The sequence below is a fragment of the Aspergillus ruber genome (assembly GCF_000600275.1).
Source record: "Aspergillus ruber CBS 135680 unplaced genomic scaffold scaffold00043, whole genome shotgun sequence".
In the NCBI taxonomy this organism is placed as follows: domain Eukaryota; kingdom Fungi; phylum Ascomycota; class Eurotiomycetes; order Eurotiales; family Aspergillaceae; genus Aspergillus; species Aspergillus ruber.
The window spans coordinates 35,783-60,157 of NW_024467339.1; the positions used below are offsets into that span (position 1 = coordinate 35,783).

The following is a 24,375-nucleotide window of genomic DNA, read 5'->3' on the forward strand; positions in this document are numbered from 1 at the left end:
GATTTCCTTTCCATCTCTCTACAGCCCGACCCTCGAACCAATATACCTTCTCGTTATCACATCTACGGCTACCGGAATCGACATCATGGCGTCGGAAACAGCTCAAAGCTTCGACCCGTTCGAGCAGAACATCACCATGCATGGGGCAGACGGCACACCGTTCCTAGTCCCCGTGAACTCCGTGGATACATGGCTCCAGTACTGCATCCGCATCTGCATCAACTACGGTTGCCAAATGGGCGCTTCGGCCATCCTGCTCATCGTCCTCATTCTACTAACCAGGGCCGAGAAGCGTTCGTCTGTCGTTTTCTGGCTTAACTCCCTGGCTCTGGTCTCCAACGTCGCCCGCCTGCTCTGCCAGCTCATCTATTTCACCGGCCCCCTTGTTCGTCTGTACCCTATTTTCGCAGAAGATTACTCCCGGGTCCCCCAGTCAGCCTATGCAAATTCGATTATAGGCGCTGTCTTTGCGTTCCTTGCCGTCGTCTTCATGGAAGTCTCCTTGGTCCTGCAGGTCCAGGTGGTCTGCGCGACTCTCCGGCGCTGGTATCGACGGGTGCTCCTGGCGACGTCTGTCCTCGTGGCCATGATCCCTATCGGATTCCGCTTTGCTTTACTTGTGGTCAATTCGATGTCGATCATGGACCTCGAAGTCATTTCGCCTACTTGGCTGGAAAACTCTACCAACGTCGTCGTTACTGTCAGCATCTGCTTCTTCTGCACCGTCTTTGTCGTCAAGCTGGGACTCGCCATCAAGCTACGCAAGCAGCTTGGTGTGCAAGAATACGGGCCTATGAAGGTTATCTTTGTCATGGGTTGTCAGACCATGATTATTCCAGGTACATCCCTTTCCTTTCCCCTCCCGATAGACTCCCACCTTACTAACCCGTTGGTAATAGCCTTCTTCTCAATCCTACAGTACTTCGTGCACGTCCCCGAGCTCTACTCCAACGTCCTAACCCTCGTCATCATCTCCCTCCCCCTGTCCACCATCTGGGCCGGTTCCACCTTTGAGCAAAAGAGCCGCGTCACAAGCCGCACTTCGGACTCCCACCGCCACCTCATGAATGTAAACAGCTACAACCCCATGAGGAATAATAATTTGTCGACGTCGTTTTCCAGCGACGCTACGACGAGGAATAATATCCCTGCGAATGCTATGTGTTATGCGGCTCTTAGTCCGACGAGGCAGGTTGATCCGGAGTTGTCAAAGTATGGGATTTCGGTGGAGCATGATTATTCCGTGCAGAGCCATCAGAAGGATGGGGGTGAGGTTTAGACTGGTTTGAGATGGCTTGAATTTGGGTGAGATCTGAGATTGGGTGGCGTTCTCTTGGTAGTGCGGTGATCCGGTGGTTTAAAAAGATAATACCCCTTGTATTCTAATTGTATTGAAATAATATTCCATGGCATCTCGTTTAACTCGTTATTGTCAGTATGTAGCAATGATATACCTCTATAATACATTTTAAATATCGTACAACCCGTCTACTTGGCCAAAAACTGCTGAAAAGCCTTATGCTCAATAACAACATTCCCAACAGCCCTGAGCTTCTTCCGTCCCTCCTTCTGCTTCTCCAGCAGCTTCCTTCGCCGACTAACATCACTAGCATGCAGCTTCGCCAATACATCCTTCCGGTACGGCTTGACTGTTTCTCTTGCAACAACCTTCTTACCAACGGCGGCTTGGATGACGATTTCGAATAGTTGCCTGTCAACATGCTCTTTGAACTTGGTCACCCATTTTCGGCCCGTGCGGTCAATCTGGCTCGCATGCATGACTCGCGAGACGGCATCGACTGGTACTTTGTTGACAAGGAGTTGTAGCTTGACGATGTGGCCGGAGCGCCAGCCCGAGTCTTCGTAGTCCAGACTGGCGTAGCCTTTCGTGGAGCCTTTGAGTTTGCCGAAGAAGTCGTCGACGAGCTGGGCGAGTGGGAGTTGGTATTTCAGGATGACCTGCGTCGAGGTGAAGTAGTCGAGGCTTACTTGCTCGCCGCGGTTGGATTCGCAGAGTTCGATCGCTTTGCCTAGGTATTCGTCAGGAAAGGTTAGTGTGGTAAGGACGTAGGGTTCTTGGATTTCGGCGACTTTGCCGCGGAGTTCGTCTTCGTCGGGGAATTTGGCGGGGTTGGTTATTATATCTTCACGGCCGTCTTTCCAGAGTACTTTTACGGGTACCGAGGGTGGAGTGATGATGATGCTGGCTCCGTGTTCCTGGCGTAGACGATCTTCGAAGACTGAACAGTGCAGGGTGCCTAAGAATCCTAGTCGGAAACCGGCACCAAGGGCCTCGGAGGACTCCTTCTGCACGTGAATACTTCTGTCGTTGAGAATAAGCTGGTTGATACTGTCTTCCAGGTGCTCAAAGTGGTCCGCGTCTACGGGGTAAGCAGCCACGAAAACCATGGGCTTGGGCTCCTCGAATCCAGGAAGCGGTTCCACGGTTTTCTCGGATCCAACTGTCGTATATGTGTCTCCGATCTTGGCTTCCTTACTGCGCTTCATTCCCGGGTTGAAGTAAATGTATCCGACCTGACCTGCACGGAGGACTGTCTGCGACTTCTCGTTCGGGTACATGATGCCAACCTCGCCAACGTAATACTTGATTCCGGTTGCATACGATATCACTTGTTGACCGGGGCGAAGTTCACCGTCGAATATGCGAACCAAGCAGATGACACCCTTGTATGAGTCGTACCACGAGTCGACAAGAAGCATCCGTAACGGCTTTTTACATTCGCCTACGGGTCTTTATTTTGTCAGCTACAGCTCTAGGAATAAGACTGGGGATACGCACGCTGGAATCTTGTCAACAACGGTGGGAAGCACTTTGGGCACATTCAATCCAGTCTTAGCCGACACCCATACTGCATTGTCTGTTTCCAGCTCGAATGAGTTTCTCATCTGCTCGAGCGCCCGCTCGGGCTCAGCCGAGGGCAAGTCGACTTTATTCAATACAGGAATCAACTCCAATCCCTGAGCAAAAGCGAGGTAGAAATTCGCAACGGTTTGCGCCTGGACACCCTGGCTCGCATCGACCAGAAGCAATGCTCCTCCACAACTGGCATAACTGCGCGACACCTCCGCACGGAAATCCACATGTCCCGGTGTATCAACCAGATGCAGCAAATAGTCCTCCCCGTTATGATTGTAGATCATCGTACACGTTTGCGCCTTGACCGTGATACCTCGCTCCCGTTCGACATCCAGCTTATCCAGCACTTGCTTATTTGTTCCCGGTTGGATCGTGCCCGTCAATTCCAGCAATCGGTCGGAGAGTGTACTCTTGCCATGGTCGACATGTGCAACGATGCAGAAATTGCGATATCGTTCGATCGGAATCGCAGCAATACGCTGTTCGAGTTCGCCAAGCGGTTTCACGCCATGAGACCGCGCTGCTTGCCATAAGGCTGTGCTGGTGAAGGATCTTGTCGTTGCTCTAAGAACAATGCCGGATGGCAGCGGCCTGGCGGGGCTTCTCGCAGCCAGGCAAGTCGGTGCTGCGCGCAGCCATCTGGCTAAGTGCAGGCATCCTCGCATCGGGAGTTCTGCAATGGCATGGGAATAACCAATATCTTTGTTTGTCAGTGGGTGGTGGCCGTTGCGTACGATCGGGAGAAAAGTTGGAGGTGCGGCTCTGCGGAGAAACGAAAAAGACGGAAAATCGAATTGCTGCGGCGACTATCGGAGTAAACAAAACACAGCAACTCACGAGAATATTCAACTGGACAACACTCACTACCTACACCATGGGAGAAAAGGACAAGTCCAAGGTTCACAAGCTGTCCCTCAAAGGTGAGTTTGCAGTTGCTGTGGTCGCACAGTCCAGGATGCTCACACAGCGCAGGGTCGGCCAAGCTCGTGGCTGAATTCGTGAGTAACGCTCAAGGCATTGGAGTGGTGGATAAGACTGATTGAGGAATTTTAACAGTTTGAATATTCGATCAATTCAATCCTGTAAGTGGTTGTGGGAGTGCAATGATGGCTTGTTCTCATGCGATCCCAGTTTCCAGCGAGGAGTCTACCCTCCGGAAGACTTTACAACGTGAGTACCTTCCACTCTTATCTACTCAAAGAACACCCTCTAACTTATTACCTCTAGTGTCAAGAAATATGGCCTCAACATGCTTGGTTCGTCCTCTCTCGCCCGCAGTCGCAGTCACCACTGACCGATCCAGTCTCCTCCGACGATCAAGTCAAAGCCTACATCAAGAAGATCATGTCTCAGCTCAATAAGTGGATGATGGGTGGAAAGATCTCGAAACTGGTATTGGTTATCACCAGCAGAGAGACCGGAGAGCATGTAGAACGATGGCAGTTCGATGTACGCTCGCCCTTCCGCGACAGACAAAAGCAAAAGCAACAACAGCTGACACGAACGTGATACTCAGGTTGAGATATTCAATAAACACAAGCGAAGCAAATCGGCTCAGAAATCGGGTGATAAGGAGAACACGGGGTGCGTTAGACTTTTAAACGCTATTCATACGTCCGAGATTAACATTCATTTTCCGCAGTGATGCCGAGTCCGCAGCCCCCATCGAAAAGACCGAAAAAGAAATCCAAGACGAAATCCAAGCAATCTTCCGCCAGATCACCGCGTCCGTTACTTTCCTCCCCGTCCTTGACGGTGACTGCACCTTCAACGTCCTGGTCTACGCCGATGCAGACTCCGAAGTGCCGGTTGAATGGGGCGACAGTGACGCCAAGGAGATCAAGAACGCCGAAAAAGTGCAGCTGAGAAGCTTTAGTACAAATAATCACCGGGTTGAGACGTTGGTCAGCTATCGTCTGGCTGATTAGAGCGTCAGGAGGGGTGTTCGCGGCTGGCGTTCTGGTTTCATTTACATTTTGCATCTCGGGTATCTTTTATTTGCATTATTCTAAGCTCTATCAATAATGATTGATGTGGTATGCGTGCATTAACACGCTCACCGGTGACTTAAGGACTATACCAAGGCAACTCCTCTGTCTTACCAAACCACCCATTCCCACTTCCCCCATCCCACCGCACCAAATCCTCAACAATAGGCTCCAATCCCACATTAACAAAAAGCCCATTTTCCATCCCAGCCTTCCATCCACGCTTCACCCTCTTCCTCGCCAACTCCGACTGAACGCCATACCGGTCTTTACTCCACAGACCAACCCCACTCTTCTCTTCACCTGCAATCAGTGACTCGGCAGATGTCACGCTCTCGGGGGGGTTAATTCCAATAACAGCAGCTCTCTGATTCTCCTCGTCTTGCCTGCTAAGAATAGTGATGGGGACTAGTCCAACGGCCGGGAAATGAAAGTCCATGAACCTCTTCCGCTTAAACTCGTGTGTTACAACTGTAACACGCGTTGGATAGAACCCCGTATATAGTCTAAACCGGAGTAGGGAGAACAATACGTTCTGGTATGAATCTGTCGCGTGCGTTTCAGTGGTCAACTGCGAGGGTTTTATCCGGGTCAAGAAGCCAAAGTAGTCGTTATCTTTCACTAAATTCTATGATTCATCAGTCACTAGTCTTCATCGTATGTTTTTGGATGGTGTGTACCATATACGACTCGCCCTCTGCCAAATCTGTCCTCTCTCTCTTCGTTGGTCCTCTGCAAGTAATCATTCAGACTTGAATAAAATGACAAGTAGGGAATAAAAGGCATACCCCGAAAACACAAGTAATCCACCTGAATCATCCGCTAATGCCCGCAGTCCGGCCTTGACATGTTCTGTGAATGTTGGCGTCTCGCCTCGTTGGAATGGTTCTATGACCCTATGATCTTGTTAATTACGACCAAGTCCAATATTATGGGAGTAGATGTGGAAAGCTACGTTACCATTCATCTTCGGAAAGCCCGCGAGTAGGTCCCCCGAGGTATATTGCATGGCAGCATACGATGATTAGATGGTTGCAGCGCTGTTGTTGCATCTTGCTCGGTAGAGGCCAGAGTCGTTAATTGAGAATCTACGCGACAAGATGACCGCCGTTGGTATTACCTAAGCCATATATCGCGAATAACTACGTCTGAGAGGACTGTATATAGGAAACAATCTAAGGAATTCGTATTGATCGGATAATAACTGCATATTCATAAATCCGCTGAGACATGCCAATTAGACGCCACAAGATGACAACTGATATACAATCAACCTGTCCCGAAGAGATCCAGACGCCTAGTAAAAAAGAAATGTTTGTAATATGCTCTTGTAAGAATGCCAACCGGTAAAAATATAAGCAAAGCAGAAACAGAACGCCTCTTTCAGTTATGGATCAAAATATAAGAAAAAAGGCTCACTGCGCGTATGATTATGCCAAATTTTCGAGAAAACGATGCAGATAGACACTATGATGGTTGTACACAGCATGTCGACGTACAACGATAAGTCGAGGATATGTGGAATCAAATCACGATTATGATATATGCAAAGATGCTTAAATATCAAAAAAAGCCGATATCAAGAGGTTTCGAGTCGGCATAAAGCACGGAGGATGATGAGAACTAAGTGAGAGGGTCATGGCGGAATGTGCAATCGTCACCCTTTAGGCACTTTCCCTCTTTCCAATATCGACACGGGACTATTCCAACCTTGGGCTGTTTTCCATAGTCAGTACAAAATTCACATCTGGAACAACACATATGACTTACGTGTTTCTTGTGAGGTCCATTAGGCCGATTACGCTTGGAAGGGTTGAATTTATCATCACCAGCGCCGTCAAACCCGCTAGTCTCGCGCATGCGCTTGCGTTCTGGATCTTCGTAGACCTGGGTGGATGGATTACCGCCTTGGTTCTGGTTGCTAAGTTGGGATATAATAGCGGCAAGGTTTGGAGCAATTCCAGGCTGCGACTGTGGAGCTGGAGGGAATACAGGCGGCGGCTGCATCTGATTTTGAGCATTCATGATGGAAAAAATATTCCCAAAGTCCATGCCTTGTGTGGCTGCGGGCTGAGGCATAGGGAACTGGGGCATTTGAGGCAGCGGTGCCGGCGTTTGTTGCTGGCGGAACATATTCACTGTCCGCTCAAGGTCAGATGTAGGCGCCTGCGAGACTGGCTGCGGTGTGGGAAGAGGCTGGGCTGGCTGTTGCGGTTGTTGCTGCTGGGTTGCACTTTGGATGATCTTCAGCAGGTTGGAGATATCGAATTGGTTCGTTGGAGCAGCCGGCTGCGCAACCGGTGCCGGTTTCGGATTGACGTAGGCGAAGTATCGTTCTTGTCTAACCTTTACGTGGTCGGGCAGTTCACCAAAAATCTGCACCTCCGGGATAATCTCATCCTCACTGGGCGGAGGTGGCTCTTTCGGTGATGGTGGTATGTCAGCAAGCGAGGTGTAGAACACCATAAGCGTGGTAGCTTCCCGGTGGTCTTGGGCTTGCTTCTCCTGGCTAGTTGGCTCTTGAGTACCTCCACGTTTGATGTAGTTCCTGGCACGATCGTCCGGTGTAATATCGGCGTTATCAATTTCTAGACTCGTTAGCACGTAGATCAGATGTGGAAGTTTCAGTGATTGCATACCTGACAACTCGCGGTAGCCAAGCAGATTTTCCTCTTTGATGCCACCTTCATCTTCTTCACCCAATTCATCCAGGTCTTTGTGCAACTTAAGGATGCGGCCTTCGCCTTTCACATCGCCAGCCTGCCGCTGTCGACGATCGCCAGGACCAAGCTCCTCTTCAGGGTCATGTGTGAAGAGGCGGACTTCAGCCAAAGAATGATCAGGCTTCCAACTAACACGCAGCCTACGGCGACCTTCCTTCCGGAGCCTCTTCTTCCGCTCCTCTTCAGTCTCAGGAGGCTTATCCTCAGTAGGCTCAACAGGACCGGGATCTTTCGGCTTGTCAAGATCTGCCATGATATCGCCAAGTGAGAATGCCGGCTTGGGAGGTGGTAAAGCCGCTTCTCTCTTCTTCTCAGGGACACTGTTCACTATTAGCATGTCATTTATTACGTTGTGGGGGTCATGGATTCTTACTTCGACTTCGCGGCTGCTGCGGCTCTCTCTGCATTTGAAGTCCCGGGTCTTTTCTTAGCAGAGCTCAAACTTCCAAAGAGATTGGTTGGCTTGGGAGCAATGATGTTGGCCTTGGGACGTGCAGCGGTTGCAGTCGTTGCTTTAGCGTCTGGTCCTGTCTCCTGTGGACGCTTGGCCGTGGCACCGTTGGCGATACCGGTATTTCCAGGTTTCGAGGGATTCTTGGTATTCGAGGTGACGACCATCCGTTTAGCAGCAGGCTGTACGCCTCCTTCTCTGCTCTCACCGTCTCGAGGACGCTTTGAACCAGCCGCTTCGACACGAGACCCATTGGTGGTTGTAGCATCGGGAGTAGTATTTTTGCTGGGCGAGTCTTCCTTAGATCCTTGTTTGCGCTTCGTGGATGAAGCAGCGTTGTCTAGAATTCTCTTCGTAAGCTCCTTGACAGCTTGGCCACCCTTCTTTGAGAACCTGGGGAGTAATTTGGCAACGTTAGTTTTTTGAAGCACATCCTCATCTACCGTAACAAAATGAGAAAGTAACTAAATTCGGCACGATCATTAGCCTCCTTTCCTTGAAAAAAAAAGTGAGCAAATCTACTGAATAATCTACCTTTAGAATGTTGACCGTCAATGTTCCGTCAACATCGGCAGCTTGATGACGGTCCAGCAGGAACGAATACATGGCAGAGACGGCCATGGGGTGTTCACCCAACCTAGAAAATATTAGTTAAATAAACATAAAGATAAAGATGAAAACAGCCATGGCAATGTGTGCGAGATAGAATAAAGGAATTGATGAGCTATAGTTTCCCGAATGTCACTCGTCAAGGAGAATTTCCGCTAATGGCTCAATTCTCCTCAGCGTATTCTCACGATGATTTGATTATGCAACCCATTTCAATAACGGGGCTGCAAAGGAAGAGGGCAAGTTCTTTCGTCTCGAGTCGCTGGGATGTATACTGAGGTACGTATTGCCCATGGACCGTGGAGAACAAAGATGCTCGCCCTTACTTAATAGCCAGTTTAAAGAGGCATGCTGGGCATCCACGCTAGGAGTATTACAAGGGGAGAGGCTCTCAATTCGCTTCAGAGTTCTATAATCACGGCACAAAGCTGCCACAAGTGAGAGAAAAACGATAAGGAATAAGACATACTTCTCAACAATCATCGGATGGCCCATTTCCAGAGTGGTACTGACAACCACGTCCATGAGGCGCCGTTGAAAGACAACTTCGTTTTTGAATTGAATTGCCTTGTCGTTTTCACCCTTATTCTCGGCCGTCTTCATGGCTTGAGAACGCTCTTTCCACGTATCTCTTACAGCCTTGACAACGTTCTTAAATGCGACCAGCGCATTCTTGACTTTTTCAGAGTTGGGTCGTCTGTTACGTGGCGACCAGACAGCCCAAAGGGTATCATATCGTGCTGCAGCAAGCGGCTCGCTAGGACGAACTGGTGGAATAGGAGAGGGTTCTTCAGGGGGAAGTTGGATCTCGATACTGGAATCACTTTCAGAGCCGGAGGATGACCCATCACTTGTTTGTTTTCCCGCTCGTTTAGCCTGGGTTTTCACTTGCTTCTGAGCTGCGGTTCTGTTCTGAGGGGCCAATGGCTTCTTGCCTGCTGGGGCTATCACAATCAGTTAGCATGTTGGGCATAGGAGGAATCACGCATTTCTAAGCTTTCGGGGCATACCTCGCGCGTTATTGATAACTACTTCCACCTTTGGAAATTGAGCTGCGATAGATTGATTACCAATGGTATGTTGGTTCGAGGGCGACGCTTGAAGGTCATTCCGGTAATAATTGAATGGCCTAGGGTGAAAATGTGAGTTTATGTTATTACCTTCAGAAAAACAGAACGAAAAAACATACTTCGAATTGCTAGACCGTTCAAAATCCGCTGGACTTAGATAGAGGAAGTTATCATTGATAGGTGCATGCTGTTGATTCCCAGATTGGTGAGGGGTATTAAGAAATAGAGGGTTGATGGTCTGCTGATTCGTGCCAGGATCCGAGAAACCATTCGGGAAATTGATCGAGGTATGCTGTTTTCAATCAGCTAAAGACCATGATGTAAGGGCCATACGGGGCAGCGCCATACCGAAGCTTCTTCAGGGAACCCCGAAGGGATTGAGTACTGGTTTATGGGATTCTGTTGCGCATTTGATTGGTATGGAGCGGGAGGTGTAGGCTGTGGAGTCGCTTGCTGTGAGGACGGCTGTGTCGCAATATCAGGCACGGAGAGCCGTTGCGGAGGAAAGAAGTCTTGTGGAAAAGGAATGGCATCGAAAGTCGTGCTACCTGACGGAATCGATTGTGAATCGAACGCAAGATGTGACTGAGGAAATTGGTGGACTTGAGGGTATTGCGGCTGTACGCTAAGTCCCTGCGGTTTGGAGGATGGCATTATTGGTTGATATAGAGGATTGGGTTGCCATGACTGGGGCGTTGGCGAATAGATTCCATGATTCTGCTCCTGATGGCGCGGGATCTGGTTTCGTGGTTGTGGTTGCTCCTGGTGGAAAATCGGATGATCCCAGCTGATGCCTAGTGGCTGTTGTGAAGCACTCGGTTGCTGTGGCAGCTGTGACTGTTGCGGAAGTTGCGGCTGTTGTTGTTGGAGATCCGGTGCGGGATAGAGTGAATCGAGGGGATTCCAATATTCGGGAGGAAGGGAGCTGGCGACGACGGAAGAACGGTGCAAGCTGGTCGGTGTTTGTGATGGATTCTGATCCATCTTAAACTGTTTCCTCCCCTCCAAGAAGAGGCGAAATGGCTTTCTTGTATACGGAACGAGTAACGACTGTTTAGAAGCGGTAGTAGTAACCCCAGGATCTCAGGTCACATGCATCCACGTGCAAGCGTTGCCGTATTTGGAATAGCTGAGAAGGTGGATCATTCAACGGCGCGGCGTGATTGGTTAAAGCTAGCTCAACGGCGATGCAGGTGGGATATTCACAACACAACTGGCAATGATTCAAAATTGAGATAAAGCCTGGTTTGAATGAAAAAATATAGGGAAAGAATAAGTAATTTTCCAAAATTGTTGTATAACGTGTATAACGTAGATGCAAGTGAAGAGTAGTCGTTAAGAAAGTAGTTAAGGCACCAACCTATTCTTGGCGATTCCAGCCTCAGGCACCCTCAGGCATCCAGGAGTGACAGCGGTGAGTTATTGCCGATTTTTGTGTGGCTGTTCCCCTTTTGCAACGTGCACCGCGTTCTTTAAGGAATTTTATAGAGATGTATTGTAGATTCAATCCTCCTTTTCTTTCTCTTTTAAGGTGCTTTCAATAGCACAGTATCCCTTATCCTGTAGCTTCTCCCGTATCTCTCTTCTCCACCTTGGTTATGTGGCCCCAGTTAGAGCTGCGCACCTCTTTCCCTCTTCAACTTGACTCAAAGAGAAAGACACAGTGAGGGTTATTAAAGACTGCGATGAAGCAGTATATAATTCGCTTTACGATAGAGTGGCTGACGGAACCAGATAGGGAAGGGGGGGAATGGTGATGTTGGTGAGTTGTTGTTAAGAGGTGACGGAAAACTTCGCGGCTGTCGGGTTGCGTTGGGCTGGATGCGGTACCATTACCCTTTGGGTATAGCTTGTGTCACGTGATTAACAGCTAATGACTTTTCCTCTTTTGGCAGTGTTTGCATCAATGTGCCGCTTATGTCATCCCATCCCGGACAGAGCTTCATGCCAGGTGGAATCGCGATACAGTACTATACTCTTATTTGCATGATTCAACGCTGTTGTGGTCTGTGATTATCTATTCTATCTTGTCGCTACGACTTCCCTTATTTGGTTACATGTGTCATGACTCTATGCCCCATTAATTCCTCGCCGTGAAAGTCGAATACCATGGCATCGCAATCAATGTCTCTCCGGGACCGCCAGGTCGGTAGGTTTCCTGTCGAACCGACTCTGTTTGGAGGATAATGACTGATAGCCTGTCGCAGCCTCTATTCAAAAGATCCTCAACCTGAACCAGGATCCGCCTGTCAACGAAGATAACCCCCACGATACGTCCGCTCTCACTCACGCAACTCCAATACTCAACCAAGATGGCGATCCAATTTGGAAAGTGCTGGTTTTCGATAACATGGGGAGAGATGTTATCAGCAGTGTGCTTCGAGTTAATGACTTGAGAACATGGGGGGTGACAATCCATTTGTATGTGGTCTGGCAACAGCGGGGAAGTCGCATTTCTTCGGAGCCATGCAGTTAACGAGATTGGGTTAGGAACTTGACCTCTGCACGATACCCCATTCCTGATGTCCCCGTCATCTACCTCGTCGAACCAACTCCTAATAATATCAAAACGATCACTGACGACCTGTCACGCGGACTGTATACTCCTGCATATGTCAATTTCCTATCATCCGTTCCCCGACCATTACTGGAGGATTTCGCGGGCGAGATAGCTACAACCGGGACGGCGGAACATATTGCTCAGGTCTTCGATCAATATTTGAACTTCATCGTTGCGGAGCCGGATCTTTTCAGTTTAGGTCTGGGAAATGATGCCTACTGGAAGATCAACAGCCCGCAAACTAGCGATGAGGAGCTAGACGGTGTCGTTGACAAAATCGTTAGTGGATTGTTTAGTGTGAGCGTTACGATGGGTATGTACATTGTAGTCTCGAGCAAGGGAGTTTGCACTGGCTAACTATGAACAGGCGCAATTCCTATCATTCGGTGTCCCAAAGGTGGAGCTGCGGAGTTGATTGCGACAAAGTTGGACCGAAAACTGCGCGACCATATCCTGAATTCTAAAGACAACCTTTTCTCCAGTCAGAAGAAAGGCGCAGCTGGTGTCCCTTCGTCCCGCCCCGTTCTCATCATCGTCGACCGCAATGTGGATCTGGTACCGATGCTCTCTCACTCGTGGACGTACCAATCACTGGTGCAAGACGTCCTCCAGATGCGACTCAACCGGATTACAATGGAGGTAGAAGACGATGCAAATCCTGGCAGAGTAACAAAGAAATCTTACGATCTGACCAGCAACGACTTCTTCTGGAAGCGCAATGCTGGAGCTCCGTTCCCACAAGTGGCCGAGAACATCGATGCGGAGTTGACGCGATACAAGGAGGAAGCCAATGATATCACGAAGAAGACAGGTGCTTCTTCAATTGAAGACCTCCAGAACGACACCAGCGCTTCTGCACAGCATCTCAAAGCAGCCATCACCCTACTTCCAGAACTGCGGGAGCGCAAAGCTATCCTAGACATGCATATGAACATTGCAACTTCTTTGTTGAAGGGTATCAAGGACCGCCAACTCGATAACTTTTTCGAGCTCGAAGAGAGTGTCACGAAACAAACCAAGGCTCAAATATTGGAGTTGGTCAACGACCCTGCTAAGGGCAATGAACCGTCAGATAAGCTTCGTCTTTTTATCATCTGGTTCTTGAGTACAGAGACCGAACTGTCGCGATCCGACATGAGTCAATTTGAAGAGGCTCTCACGAAGGCAGGTGTTGATGATGTTAGCTCTCTCGCCTATGTTCGACAAGTCCGTGAAATCACTCGCATGACCATGATGACGACTGCTGCGCCGCAGGAACAGTCTTCAGATCTGTTCAAGGGGTTCTCCTCGCTGTCGAACCGTCTCACGGATCGGTTCACGTCTGGAGCCCTGGGCGCCAATTTCGACTCCCTCATCTCCGGCGTCAAGAACTTTCTGCCTGCCAACAAGGACCTGACTCTGACCAAGATTACCGAGTCCATCATGGACCCGACAGCCGCTTCTAGTTCCGCCATTGCAAAGACTGAAAACTACCTCTACTTCGACCCCCGCAGTGCCAACGCTCGTGGCGCCATGCCTCCCGCATCTGCATCCCGCACACAACCCCCTGGCGCCATGGGCGCCTCCGGCCCCGGAACAGGCGCCAGCTTCGGACAACGCCGCCAAGCATTCAACGAAGCCATTGTCTTCACAGTCGGTGGTGGAAGCATGGACGAATACGGAAACTTGCAGGAATGGGTCTATCAACACAATCACCCTGGCGGTGATGCTTCAACTGCTGGCGGCCGAGCGGCAGGGTCGCTTAATGCGCCTAGGAGGCGCGTGGTATACGGCAGTACGGATCTCATGAATGCCAATGAGTTCATTGCGGAATCCTTGGGCAGACTGGGAAAGGAGAGCTAAAAGGCCTGAGTGGTATGTACGTAATAAAACATTGCTTATAATAATACGACTGCATGCAAATGCGCTACAAGTCCAGAACCTCTTGATTCATCCATCAGTATTTAATTCCGTTCTTCTAGTGGCTTCACCACGTGAGCACCAAACCCTCACCCGTCTAATGCCTCCACCCACGCCCCACGCCAAAATACACCACCCACCACCACAAAAAAAAAAAAAAAGAAAAGAAAAAAAACTCAAAAAGAAAAAAAAAAAGCGCAAAAAAGGATAGAAGGTCATTAGCATGTCTCGGTTTCGATCCGAGGACCTCCGGGTTATGAGCCCGGCGCTCTTCCCCTGAGCTAACATGCTTAATTGTTGAGAAATAGTGGTGTGTCTTCACTGTGGAACGATTTAGTGACTAATTCGGTAACTTTGAGGCGGTTCGGGGTTACTCACCCTCAGCTAACATACTGATTTGCATTTTGTGGAGCTTGGTTGAAGTTATGTATGGGAGGTCTGCGTGGGAAGGTTGTCGGGGTGTGTTGGGTGAAAGGTAAAGTCGGGGGGGTTCATGTTGCTTTTTATATTGCAGTATGAATCTGTTCCTACAGTCACTGTGTCTAGTACGTCCCAAGATCGTTCAATGTGGCCTTAAAGTGCTCTGATACTCTTGTCCAGCTGTTAATTATATATACATGGCCCCATCCGGTCCATACAAACCCTACGCAACAGGTACACCCACACCCTGTGGATTCCAAAAAACATCCACCGGATCAAAAACCCCCTTCATATCCTCCAATCTCCCAAGATTAGACCCCCAATAAGCCCTCTCAGCACCTTCCATCCTTGGGTCCGGACACCCCAAATACGCATGTCCAGCACACCCCGGTAAATCCCGCGCGACAAGCTCATTGATTCCATCTAGAAAATCATACGTGCTATTCAACACGGGTCCAAGAGCATTAATCGCAAACGACTGCATCCAGTATATCACGTCTCGGTGTGGGTATGCGGTGGCGTTCTTGGGGTAGTCGTTGATGGCGCCGCCGACGAGGCTGAATGTCACGAACCAGGTTATGGTTCCTTTTTTTGCTTTGTCGAGGTAGGTGAAAAGGCTAGTTATTGTTGATGGGGGCATGAGTGTATCTCGTGTGAAACCTAAGGATTTTGCGTAGAAGTATGTTGACATGGAGCCTCCAAGCCGGACGGCAAGATCGTCGACCACATGGGTCACTATTCCTAGCCAGTCATCCAGGACAAGTACTTTGCTTGAGTCTGATCCAGGTAAGTGGTGCTCAATTCGGAGTGCGTTGTATTCCTTCTTGGAGCCGAAGAAAACACCCTTGACTATCACGCTATCTTGCAAACATATAAAATCTGACGTGAACTTCCGGCTGAGATCCCTCCTCAATGCTAAATCCTGCCAATCCGCAAACAACCTCGCCCTCTGAGCTGCACTTCCTAGTTTAAACGAATACGAATATTGAATAGCTTCCTTTGGCGCAAGTTGAGTACGCACTTTGAACTCAGTCACGACCCCAAAGCTGGCTGCTGCACCTTTCACGGCAAAAAGCAGATCCGCATTCTCAGTCTCAGATGCCCTCACGATGCTTGAATTCGGGAGGACCACTTCCACTTCTTCGATATGGTCCAGTGACATCCCCCATTGTCGCGATGTAAGTCCTAATCCGCCGATGGTGAGATGCCCGCCAGCACGGATTTCGGGACATATGCCGTGGGACATGGCTCGTCCTCCTGCATTGTATAATAGTGTGTCGATGTCTCCTAGTGAGAGGCCAGGTCCGATAGTCGCGACATGAGTCTCATTGTCCATTGAGAATTGCTGGAAATGCTTCATATCGACAACGATTGCGCCGTCTGCACCACCGAGTCCTGTTCCTGTCAACAAACACCCCTCATTCCTATATATATTGAATTGGTAATTGTCACACACCATGGTTCCCAAAACTATGCCCTCCACTCCTCGCCTGCACTTTATACTTATACTCAGCCGCGCACTTGACTAACGCAGCAACCTGCTCGCTCGTCTCCGGGAACGTAACCGCCGCAGGGGTCATGGGGAAATTGAGATTGTATTCATGGACGGCGGTCACTCCGTAGAGGAGGTCGTTTTGGACTGAGACTTGTGCTGAGTTGCCGTTTACGGCAGAGAGGAGACATTTGTGGACTGCTGTTGTGATTATGGTCGTGGTGCTGGCCTTGTTGCCCATGTTGGTGTTGGTTGTTGGGGAGAGGTTGTAAACAATACGTAGTAGACTGAATTCAAGGGTGAATCAGTATGGCATTATCAAATGATGTATACCTCCCTTGCTTTGTCGGGTCTATATATATTTAATATGCGGCATCTTTTCGGATATATCTTCGATTATTGACTAGGTATACAAATAAAATGGGCTGCTAGAAATGCTGTAACTATTATGACCATTTTCAATATATAAACAGACTAACAGACATCCATCCTATCATCAATCAATCAATATCGCTAATGCGCAAAAGGCAAGCAGTAGGAGTACATGTACAGTAATCAACAATAGTAGTATTGTAAAACAAGATCCAACGCCAGAGTATGCAACTTTTCTCTTCTTCCCTCTCTGCATTTAGAGGCAGGAACAGTAATCCAATTCAATGGATCAAGCGCGGACTCTCCTCTTCGCCTTGGTCTTTGCCTCGAATGGCGCTTCGCAGACTTCCGACCAGGTATCTTCGAAGACTGTCTTCTTCGGTCCGATTTGGCCCTCGTAGAAGTTCATCCTGCGGACGACTTCCATAGCACCCGTACCGAGACCGACCGTCTTACCCATGATGATACATTCCGACACACCCTCGATAAGATCCGTACGACCTGCACCACCCGCATCGAAGAGATGGTCAGCCGTCTTTTCGAACGACGCCAGCTGCAGAACAGAGTCCCGCATCTTGGCCAGACCGAATCGCGTGATACCCAGGACTTCGCCCTTGTAGGTCATGACATCAGCAAGGAGCTGCATGTGACGCGGGTCAATATCCATGTCCTTCATGACTTCGCTGATTTCTCTGACAATTGTGGTTCGTGCGGCTTCGATACCCAGTACGTCGCGTGCTTCCATGACGTTGTTGGTTGTTGTCCTGAGACCGTCGACACCCATGGTTGTCATGCATTCTCGGAGACCGTATCCTTCGACGAGGAGAGTGTTGGTTGTTGAGGTCTCGTCTGTCCGGATGATGGCTCGGTTGGCTAGCGGGTGGCCAAGGACCTGGATATCGGGAAGCATGCGCTTCAGATGCTTCAGGCGGAGGAACGGGTCTGTGCTGGTGGCAGCGATTTCAGTCTTGGAGAGGTTCGTTTTGGTGGCTGGGTCCAAGTCCATGTGGATGTGGATGTGCGATCGCGAGTGCCGGAACTTCAAGTCGCCCGCCTTGAAGCGACGGTGAGTCTTGATCGCAGAGAGAATATCCCGAACGTTCAGCTCCAACGCTAGATCCTGGATGGTCTTCCAGTTAATCTTGACAGTGAGGTATGCCTCCTTGCCGGTCCACGCTTCACGAATGTAGTGAATGATATCCCGCAAGTACGTCTTCTCAATACGACCCTTGACAATTCGAGCAGCAATGATGTTGTCTTTGGTGACCAATTCACAAGCAACGACAGGAGTACTAATTTCCTTGGAGGCGTTGATAATTTCTTTGATACGGGGAACACCCTGAGTGATACTCATACCAGCAACACCAGCAAAATGGAAAGTCTTCAGGGTCATCTGTGTTCCGGGTTCACCAATAGACTGTGCACCGACCGCACCAACGGCATGACCTGGTTCGACCTGAGCTCTCTTGTACTTACTCAAGCAGGCCGAAATGAACGTCCGAAGTGTCCTCTCGGTCAACTTTCCAGTGTGGCTCAGACTCTTCTGTCTTCTCACGTCGGTGCTATCGTTGTCACCGCCCCGGGAAAGTAGTTTGTCGGCCTTGGTAGATACGTAGTCCTGAATTGACTCTAGGAAATCACGCGCACTTTCGTACTGGTCGATTCCGTGGTCAGTACGCTCCATGTAGGCCAGCGGTTTTCCCATAAAATCTTTCCGGTCCAGCTTCGCACGCTCCTTGGAGAGCATCTCTTCACAGACATCCATAATCTCAGCAGGGAGCAAACTCCGCTCCTCGTTAGAGTACGTAGTCGACTCGGAGTGGATGAAAGTCCGGTCGAAGTGGACGGGTTTGGCTTTACCCTCCATATCCACGGGATCGAGTTTGTCATCACCATATTGGAACTGGACAATAGCTGCAGACGAGTTTCGCACAGTGTCATCATACATGGTCGAAAGATCTTCCAAAGACTTCATCAACCGACGAGACATGTAACCGGTTTCAGCAGTCTTGACAGCCGTATCGACCAAACCTTCACGACCAGACATGGCGTGGAAAATGAACTCTGTAGGCTCAAGACCAGAGAAGAAACTGTTGCGGACGAAACCCTTGGATGGTGGCTGACGAGCATTCTTCGGGAAATGGGGCAAAGTTCTATCCTGGAAACCATCCTGCACACGCTGACCACCGATAATCTGTTGACCGACGAGGGCAACCATTTGCGACACGTTGATACTTGAACCCTTGGAGCCGGACGTAGCCATGATAAGGGGCGAGTTGTATTTGCTAAGCTGAGCAATACATTCGTCACCAGCTTGTTGACGGACCTTACTTAGAATTCCAGACAATTGGTTCTCCATAGTCTGAAGTTCGTCACAACCAGGGTACTTTTCCAGGGTGCCTGCCTTGTACTGGGCAATGACTTCATCACACTGTGCGTATGCCGTCTCGACCAAGTCGTGTTTGGACTTGAGAAGCTTTTCGCTCGGGTAGACATCCGTGATACCAATAGAGAAACCCATGTTCGTAAACCACCGTGACGACAGTTTTGCCAAACGATTCATACCTTCAGCAGCCGCTGCAGGCCCGAAATCTCTTAGCATAATGTAGAAGACGTTGTCCTTTTTACCATCACCAATCGTCGCCTTATCCATGACACCGCACATGACCTCTGAATTCCGGACGACAAGCCAAGAATCCTTCGGGTCGAGGTCTCGAGGTGAACCATCCTTGGGCGCCTTGAACTGTCGACAGGCCGCATCCAAGTTTACCATCACCGGGTCCTTCTTGTTCGGGTGCATCAGAACGTTGAAGACCTGCTTTCCGGTCCACAGCATCTGCGGCTTAAGCACTGACGGTGGGGGCAAGTCAAAGGGGGTTTCGGGACCAAGCATGTAGAGACAGATCTGCGTGAAGGTGCGTCGGTCGAAGAAATTGTCCTTGACAGTGATTAAATACGCAGCACTGATGAAATCTTGAATGGCCGCAATGATGGGCTCTCCGTTCTTCGGTGTGGCCAGGTTATTCTTGACACCCATCAATTCCATAGCCTCTGCTCTCGCTTCCTCCGTTTGAGGCACGTGCAAGTTCATTTCGTCACCGTCAAAGTCTGCGTTATACGGATTGCAAACACACTCGTTCAACCGGAAGGTTCTATGCGGGCGAACCTTGGCAAAATGCGATAGGATACTCAGTTTGTGAAGAGACGGCTGACGGTTGAAGAGCACAATATCTCCGTCTTCAATGTGGCGCTCGACGAGATCACCTTCCTGCAGCTGCTCGGCGATCATGTTAAGATTACCGTACTTGAGGAAGACCTTGAAAGTCTGGCCCTTTTTCACCAGGTAATTGGCACCTGGCCACTTCTTCGTCCCGTTCCGAACCCGCTGCTGTAGCTTCTCCCTGTTATACCTTGTGACGAGCTCAGGATAAGTCATGTTTTTAGCTACGAGCTCCGGCACGGCGACTTCGTCGACTCGCAGGTTCGGATCCGGAGAAATGACGGTTCTTCCCGAGAAATCCACACGCTTTCCAGACAAATTACCACGGAATCGACCCTGTTTACCCTTGAGTCGCTGCACAAAACCGCGAATAGGCTTTCCCAAATCTGCCTTGTTCAGCCCTGGAACGTCGCTGTTGATGTAGACCGCGATCTGGAGCTGCATGTAGTCCCAGCACTCCATGATGGTTTGTACCGGTGCGCCCTTGAGGAGGGCATTCTTAAGGTTGATATTACTCTGCACGATATCTCCCAGCTTAGCAGTCAAGTCGTCTTCAGTGGAAGCAGCGTCTTGGCCGACTGATGGACGAATGCAAACGGGAGGGGCGGGGATGAACTGCCAGAGAAACATCTCGGGACGCGCTTCGCTCGGATTGAGTCCCAGCAATTCACAGTCGGTATCTGAGATTTTCTTGAATAGGTTCAAGACCCGTAGAGCATTCATATCATCCTGCGCTTTCTTGAAGTGTTTTTCGACATCGGCATTGGACGAGCGAGCTACGTCGAAGGACCGATCGAACACGATTTTGCTCGGGGGCGGGACCTTCTTCGCGGATGCCGAAGCGTTGAAGGCACGGAATTTGTCGTGGGTGATTTTGAGCGCGCTGGTCCCTGCCTTTTTGACGACACCATTGACCGTACCGCATGATTCGCAGGTTCTGGTCTTCCGACAGCGCTCATTGATACGTTTCGCAATTTGTAGTCGTCGCAAATTGTCCAATCCGGGACGGCGCATCTCCCGCAAGTAAGAACGGCGCTCAGCTTCGGGGAGCAGAATACGCGAACATTCCTTGCAAATTTCTTGTAGAATACCGATAACACGCTTAAAATAACCAACGTGGAAAGCCGGCAAAACGAGTCTCACATGTCCGAAATGGCCGTTGCATGCCTGGAGAGACAAACCACACGTTTGACAGGTTCCGCTCTTGTTCGAGATACCCATGCGCCCATCGAGAGGACCATGAGGCACTACCGCTCTATCGTGTTCGAGGTCGAAAAATTTTCGGTCCGAGACTTCGACGACGCCTTGACTAACGATATCATCATTGGACCTGGATGAGGCGAGCAAACATTAGCAAACTGTCGGGGACTGAGAAAGTCGAAACAGAGGGAGCACCAGTAACGTACATAACACCAAACTTGAGTTCCTTAATGACCTTGGGGGCCCGGTCAATGACCTGGGCCTTGCCCAGGTCTACTTGCGCACCTTCCGAGGGCTGCATCGCCGTCAAGAATAGTCGATCATGGCAGGGTTAAAGATGGATGGCAGTTCGCGACGGCGGCAAGACACGCCGCTGAGTCACAGGAGCTTGAGTCAGAGATCAAGCTTTCCGTAACTGAAAGTATCTTGAAATAATCGCGCGTAAGCGATGTCGCCAATGCAGGATCCGGTAGAGAAAAGGAAGAAAATGAAGCGACGAAATTGTTTGCAGAAGGACTATCGCGGCGGGGTCGGCGACGAACTTTTTTTCGGCGGCGGCGAGAGCTCTCCGGTCCCTCTACAAGTATATTGCCCAATCAGGACAACGATGTTATGTACTATTTTCAAGACGAGAAGTGTTATAATTTTTCAAGTGACTTGATTATAGATAGCACGTTGAAACAAGCCTTTCTATGGTCAAAGAGAACCATGTACAGGCCAATGTCCCTTTGTGAGGTAACCGCACTTGTCTATCAAATACTCGGCATGTTAACTATGGTATATATAACTGTATCACCCTACATAAAAAGGCTATTCTCGTAGGCATAATGATTTAGAAACTTGAGAAGAACATCGGGGCTAGCGAAACAGCCCAAGACCTCCCGTCTGACTCAATTATAGCGTTGAAAACCTAGGAGAACTTTGGAATGCATGGTTTTTGTTTATATAATTTCCCTATGAATTACAATTCAACAAATAAGCATGTTAGCTCAGGGGAAGAGCGCCGGGCTCATAACCCGGAGGTCCTCGGATCGAAACCGAGACATGCTAAGCAACTTCGGAATTTTTTTGGAAATTTTTTTTTGGAATCTAGAGCCCGTCATTCACTCGGAATCGGGTCAATTCACTTTCAAATGAAGCGCCTTCCCGGTCTCTTCCTTCTTTTCTTCTTATCCTATCTTTGCTCCTTGCCCATGCTCTTCAATAATCTCTCATTCATCAAAATGGAATAAAAACCCCACTTCCGGCCGAATTCAGCATGGGCTATGGCCGGCCCCATTACCGCATCATACCGACACTGTAAAGCTCCCTCCGTTGCAGCTGTGTTATTTCAATGCTGGCATACTGTCCAGATCAAAGTCACCATCCGGTGCTTCGTGGGTAACCCTCACTACTTCGCAGGAGTGGATGTGCGGACAAATTCATTAAACATGTCTCAACACAGCTATACTTTTCGCATTTCTGACAACTACTGGACATGCTTCTTTTCGGAAAGGCACATCTCTGAACGGATATCAGCTCTCAAAGCCCTGCAGCTTCTTGCTGGCGGAGGAAAAGGGGGCCCCTCTACCTGTTAAACAGTAAAGCTGGAGATGAGTGATGCTCATCACAAGTGGCTCAATGAACAAAAGCAAGCATTGGACAGTGCATCAAGCCATACATGTCCTTCTTTGCCAGAATAGCTAGCCTTCCAAAGGTGGACCGGGGATGCTTCATTATCTACTGGGGGGGGGGATTTTCTGCAGATACCCCCAATGCCATATCAACATAAGTATACACACTAAAGTATTATGAGACACTAGGGACATTGATGTATGGCGCAGGATTTATCAAGTGAGCAGCCTCATTGACGTGGGCAGCTGTCTTGCTTTGGTAGCGGTAAGAGACGAACTGGGGACAACGGCCAATGCTGGGGACCAAGGAAGGTCAGGTTGATGGTTAAATTGTTCGTTACAATGGGATATATGTGGATTGTCATGTTCACTTTGAGTATAGCGGCTTCATCTTCTCCTATGCTCGAGTCTGTTGGCATGCATATTATGTTCAATTAGCACCGTATCGGCACCTTCGATCGATTGGTTGTCGTTTCCAATCATTCGTTCTATGGTAGTTTGATATGTACACTTTCCAATATCTGACACAATACACAAAGCACATTAACGGCCTCCCCAAGTTTTACCCAGAAATTCCTTAAACGTCGACGGCTTCAAGTCTGGGAACTTCAATCGATTCTCCATAGGGACATGGAAGATCCCTCGAATAGTAAACTGTCCGAATAATGCGTTGTACTCTGTCATCTCGTCCGCTGAAAACGGAGCACCTTCGGGAATAGGAAGCATTGTGGCCTTTCCTTCGTTGAGGCTGTCGACGCTGTCGTAGGTGACCTGAAACTTTTGACCTGCGCGTGGTTTAGCCAATAGTTCGCATGCCTATCGTATAGCTACTCACCCCGAGTCTCTTCTACTAAGCGCAGCATTTCATTGAACGTGATATCGTCCCCAACGACAATGCTGAATTCCGACCACTCGTTCAAGTCCAGAGTCCGGACGACGAACTTCGCTAAGTCTTTTGAATAAGTCAGACTCAGATGATGGTTCCCGTCTCCGGGGATTGCAGCTTGGCAATTTTGCATGTCAATGCCGAATGTGAATGGTGAGAGATGAGTTTCGGCATGCGGCATGCCCCAATAGTCCATGAAAAAGCCGGTTGCGAAGCGAGTATACTGCAAGTTGGATTGCTTGAGACGGTCGACGGCGTCAAGCCACCATTGTGTTGTAGGATCTAACTCCAGGAGTCTGCTTAGGTCAACACAATTAACAATTAGGATGTTCATGACTCCCAGCCTTGTGAGACTCACCCCGGCGTATTGATATGGGCATATTCACTAGGAATGAATCGCTTAGTACAAGTTGACTTGTCCGCTGCGCGAATGAGATTGACCTGCGATTGACTGCACTCTTCCGAGGTCATGGGGAGGGTGGAAATTATGGTATGGACGGCATTCTCCTCAAGCCGACAAGCGATAGAACCGACATCATTGTAATTTACTGCAATTGACACAGTGCCATCTTGGGTTTGCCTTTTCTGCGACTGTGATGGTGAGAATAGACCAACCATAGTTACTGGACAGGATTTACCTCAGAATTCTCCCTGGTCAATACGACAATATTGAACTTGACGACCCTGAGCAGCTCGTCTACAATTGTCTGTCCGACGTCGCCAGTACCTCCAGCAACTGCGACTACCAGCATATTGAATACGGGTCAGTGAGGATGAGGGGATGCAGAGTGCATTTTTATCGTGCTTTTGTAGATAGGATTTGTCATCATCCTACAGGATACAGAGTACTATCGCAGACTACAGGGAATTATTCAATTTCTACTCTACAAGCAGCTAATCCCAGTTGAAGAACATTTGATAGATTTCTTGTATAGATTATCGTACTCAGATTACTGGACTGTATATCTCCAGCCACAGGCGGTGCGGAGCCACA

The 24,375-nt window shown here is 49.3% G+C and overlaps 10 protein-coding genes and 2 non-coding genes across 12 annotated transcripts; 4 read left to right on the top strand and 8 right to left on the bottom strand.

The window, feature by feature from the left end:
• Positions 1 to 85: 85 nt before the first annotated feature.
• On the top strand, positions 86 to 1,361 carry preB (alpha-factor pheromone receptor STE2; the record flags this gene model as incomplete). The annotated part of the gene is made up of 3 exons (XM_040787280.1): positions 86 to 839; positions 900 to 1,273; positions 1,341 to 1,361. The coding sequence occupies 3 exons, from the start codon at positions 86 to 88 to the stop codon at positions 1,359 to 1,361; spliced, it is 1,149 nt and encodes a 382-aa protein (XP_040634459.1).
• A 15-nt stretch (positions 1,362 to 1,376) lies between these two features.
• EURHEDRAFT_509902 (GTPase GUF1) lies at positions 1,377 to 3,613 on the bottom strand. The gene is made up of 2 exons (XM_040785933.1): positions 2,801 to 3,613; positions 1,377 to 2,752 (listed from the first exon to the last, which is right to left on the bottom strand). The coding sequence occupies exons 1-2, from the start codon at positions 3,541 to 3,543 to the stop codon at positions 1,489 to 1,491; spliced, it is 2,007 nt and encodes a 668-aa protein (XP_040634460.1). The 5' UTR covers positions 3,544 to 3,613; the 3' UTR covers positions 1,377 to 1,488.
• Positions 3,614 to 3,697: 84 nt separating this feature from the next.
• On the top strand, positions 3,698 to 5,281 carry EURHEDRAFT_417075 (spindle checkpoint protein MAD2). Its single transcript, XM_040783115.1, has 8 exons — positions 3,698 to 3,798; positions 3,851 to 3,876; positions 3,935 to 3,960; positions 4,010 to 4,048; positions 4,106 to 4,134; positions 4,182 to 4,327; positions 4,395 to 4,462; positions 4,521 to 5,281. Exons 1-8 carry the CDS (start codon positions 3,753 to 3,755, stop codon positions 4,804 to 4,806), a joined length of 666 nt encoding a protein of 221 aa, XP_040634461.1. The 5' UTR covers positions 3,698 to 3,752; the 3' UTR covers positions 4,807 to 5,281.
• Positions 4,845 to 5,918, bottom strand: EURHEDRAFT_548805 (DUF218 domain protein; the record flags this gene model as incomplete). Its single annotated transcript, XM_040787492.1, has 4 exons — positions 4,845 to 5,494; positions 5,547 to 5,598; positions 5,655 to 5,762; positions 5,827 to 5,918. The coding sequence occupies 4 exons, from the start codon at positions 5,916 to 5,918 to the stop codon at positions 4,946 to 4,948; spliced, it is 801 nt and encodes a 266-aa protein (XP_040634462.1). The 3' UTR covers positions 4,845 to 4,945.
• Positions 5,919 to 6,489: 571 nt separating this feature from the next.
• Positions 6,490 to 10,703, bottom strand: EURHEDRAFT_406592 (uncharacterized protein; the record flags this gene model as incomplete). Its single annotated transcript, XM_040780469.1, has 8 exons — positions 6,490 to 6,582; positions 6,637 to 7,909; positions 7,963 to 8,504; positions 8,575 to 8,677; positions 9,119 to 9,593; positions 9,660 to 9,778; positions 9,839 to 10,011; positions 10,068 to 10,703. The coding sequence occupies 8 exons, from the start codon at positions 10,701 to 10,703 to the stop codon at positions 6,490 to 6,492; spliced, it is 3,414 nt and encodes a 1,137-aa protein (XP_040634463.1).
• Positions 10,704 to 11,828: 1,125 nt separating this feature from the next.
• Positions 11,829 to 14,121, top strand: sly1 (syntaxin-binding protein; the record flags this gene model as incomplete). Its single annotated transcript, XM_040785096.1, has 4 exons — positions 11,829 to 11,868; positions 11,927 to 12,140; positions 12,210 to 12,592; positions 12,647 to 14,121. 4 exons carry the CDS (start codon positions 11,829 to 11,831, stop codon positions 14,119 to 14,121), a joined length of 2,112 nt encoding a protein of 703 aa, XP_040634464.1.
• A 43-nt stretch (positions 14,122 to 14,164) lies between these two features.
• Positions 14,165 to 14,643, bottom strand: EURHEDRAFT_281133 (uncharacterized protein). The gene has a single exon (XM_040778197.1). The coding sequence runs from the start codon at positions 14,464 to 14,466 to the stop codon at positions 14,209 to 14,211; it is 258 nt and encodes an 85-aa protein (XP_040634465.1). The 5' UTR covers positions 14,467 to 14,643; the 3' UTR covers positions 14,165 to 14,208.
• EURHEDRAFT_509918 (FAD-binding oxidoreductase) lies at positions 14,346 to 16,331 on the bottom strand (the record flags this gene model as incomplete). Its single annotated transcript, XM_040785934.1, has 2 exons — positions 14,346 to 15,993; positions 16,055 to 16,331. The coding sequence occupies 2 exons, from the start codon at positions 16,329 to 16,331 to the stop codon at positions 14,822 to 14,824; spliced, it is 1,449 nt and encodes a 482-aa protein (XP_040634466.1). The 3' UTR covers positions 14,346 to 14,821.
• Positions 14,398 to 14,469, bottom strand: EURHEDRAFT_t156. The gene has a single exon. It is a non-coding gene; the product is annotated as a tRNA-Met (tRNA).
• A 420-nt stretch (positions 16,332 to 16,751) lies between the features above and the next one.
• On the bottom strand, positions 16,752 to 21,183 carry EURHEDRAFT_466346 (DNA-directed RNA polymerase III core subunit RPO31; the record flags this gene model as incomplete). Its single annotated transcript, XM_040785088.1, has 2 exons — positions 16,752 to 21,012; positions 21,089 to 21,183. The coding sequence occupies 2 exons, from the start codon at positions 21,181 to 21,183 to the stop codon at positions 16,752 to 16,754; spliced, it is 4,356 nt and encodes a 1,451-aa protein (XP_040634467.1).
• Positions 21,184 to 21,860: 677 nt separating this feature from the next.
• On the top strand, positions 21,861 to 21,932 carry EURHEDRAFT_t155. Its single transcript has one exon. It is a non-coding gene; the product is annotated as a tRNA-Met (tRNA).
• Positions 21,933 to 22,887: 955 nt separating this feature from the next.
• Positions 22,888 to 24,144, bottom strand: EURHEDRAFT_417083 (uncharacterized protein). Its single transcript, XM_040783116.1, has 4 exons — positions 24,020 to 24,144; positions 23,740 to 23,972; positions 23,331 to 23,677; positions 22,888 to 23,280 (listed from the first exon to the last, which is right to left on the bottom strand). Exons 1-4 carry the CDS (start codon positions 24,131 to 24,133, stop codon positions 23,039 to 23,041), a joined length of 936 nt encoding a protein of 311 aa, XP_040634468.1. The 5' UTR covers positions 24,134 to 24,144; the 3' UTR covers positions 22,888 to 23,038.
• Between the last annotated feature and the right edge of the window lie 231 nt (positions 24,145 to 24,375).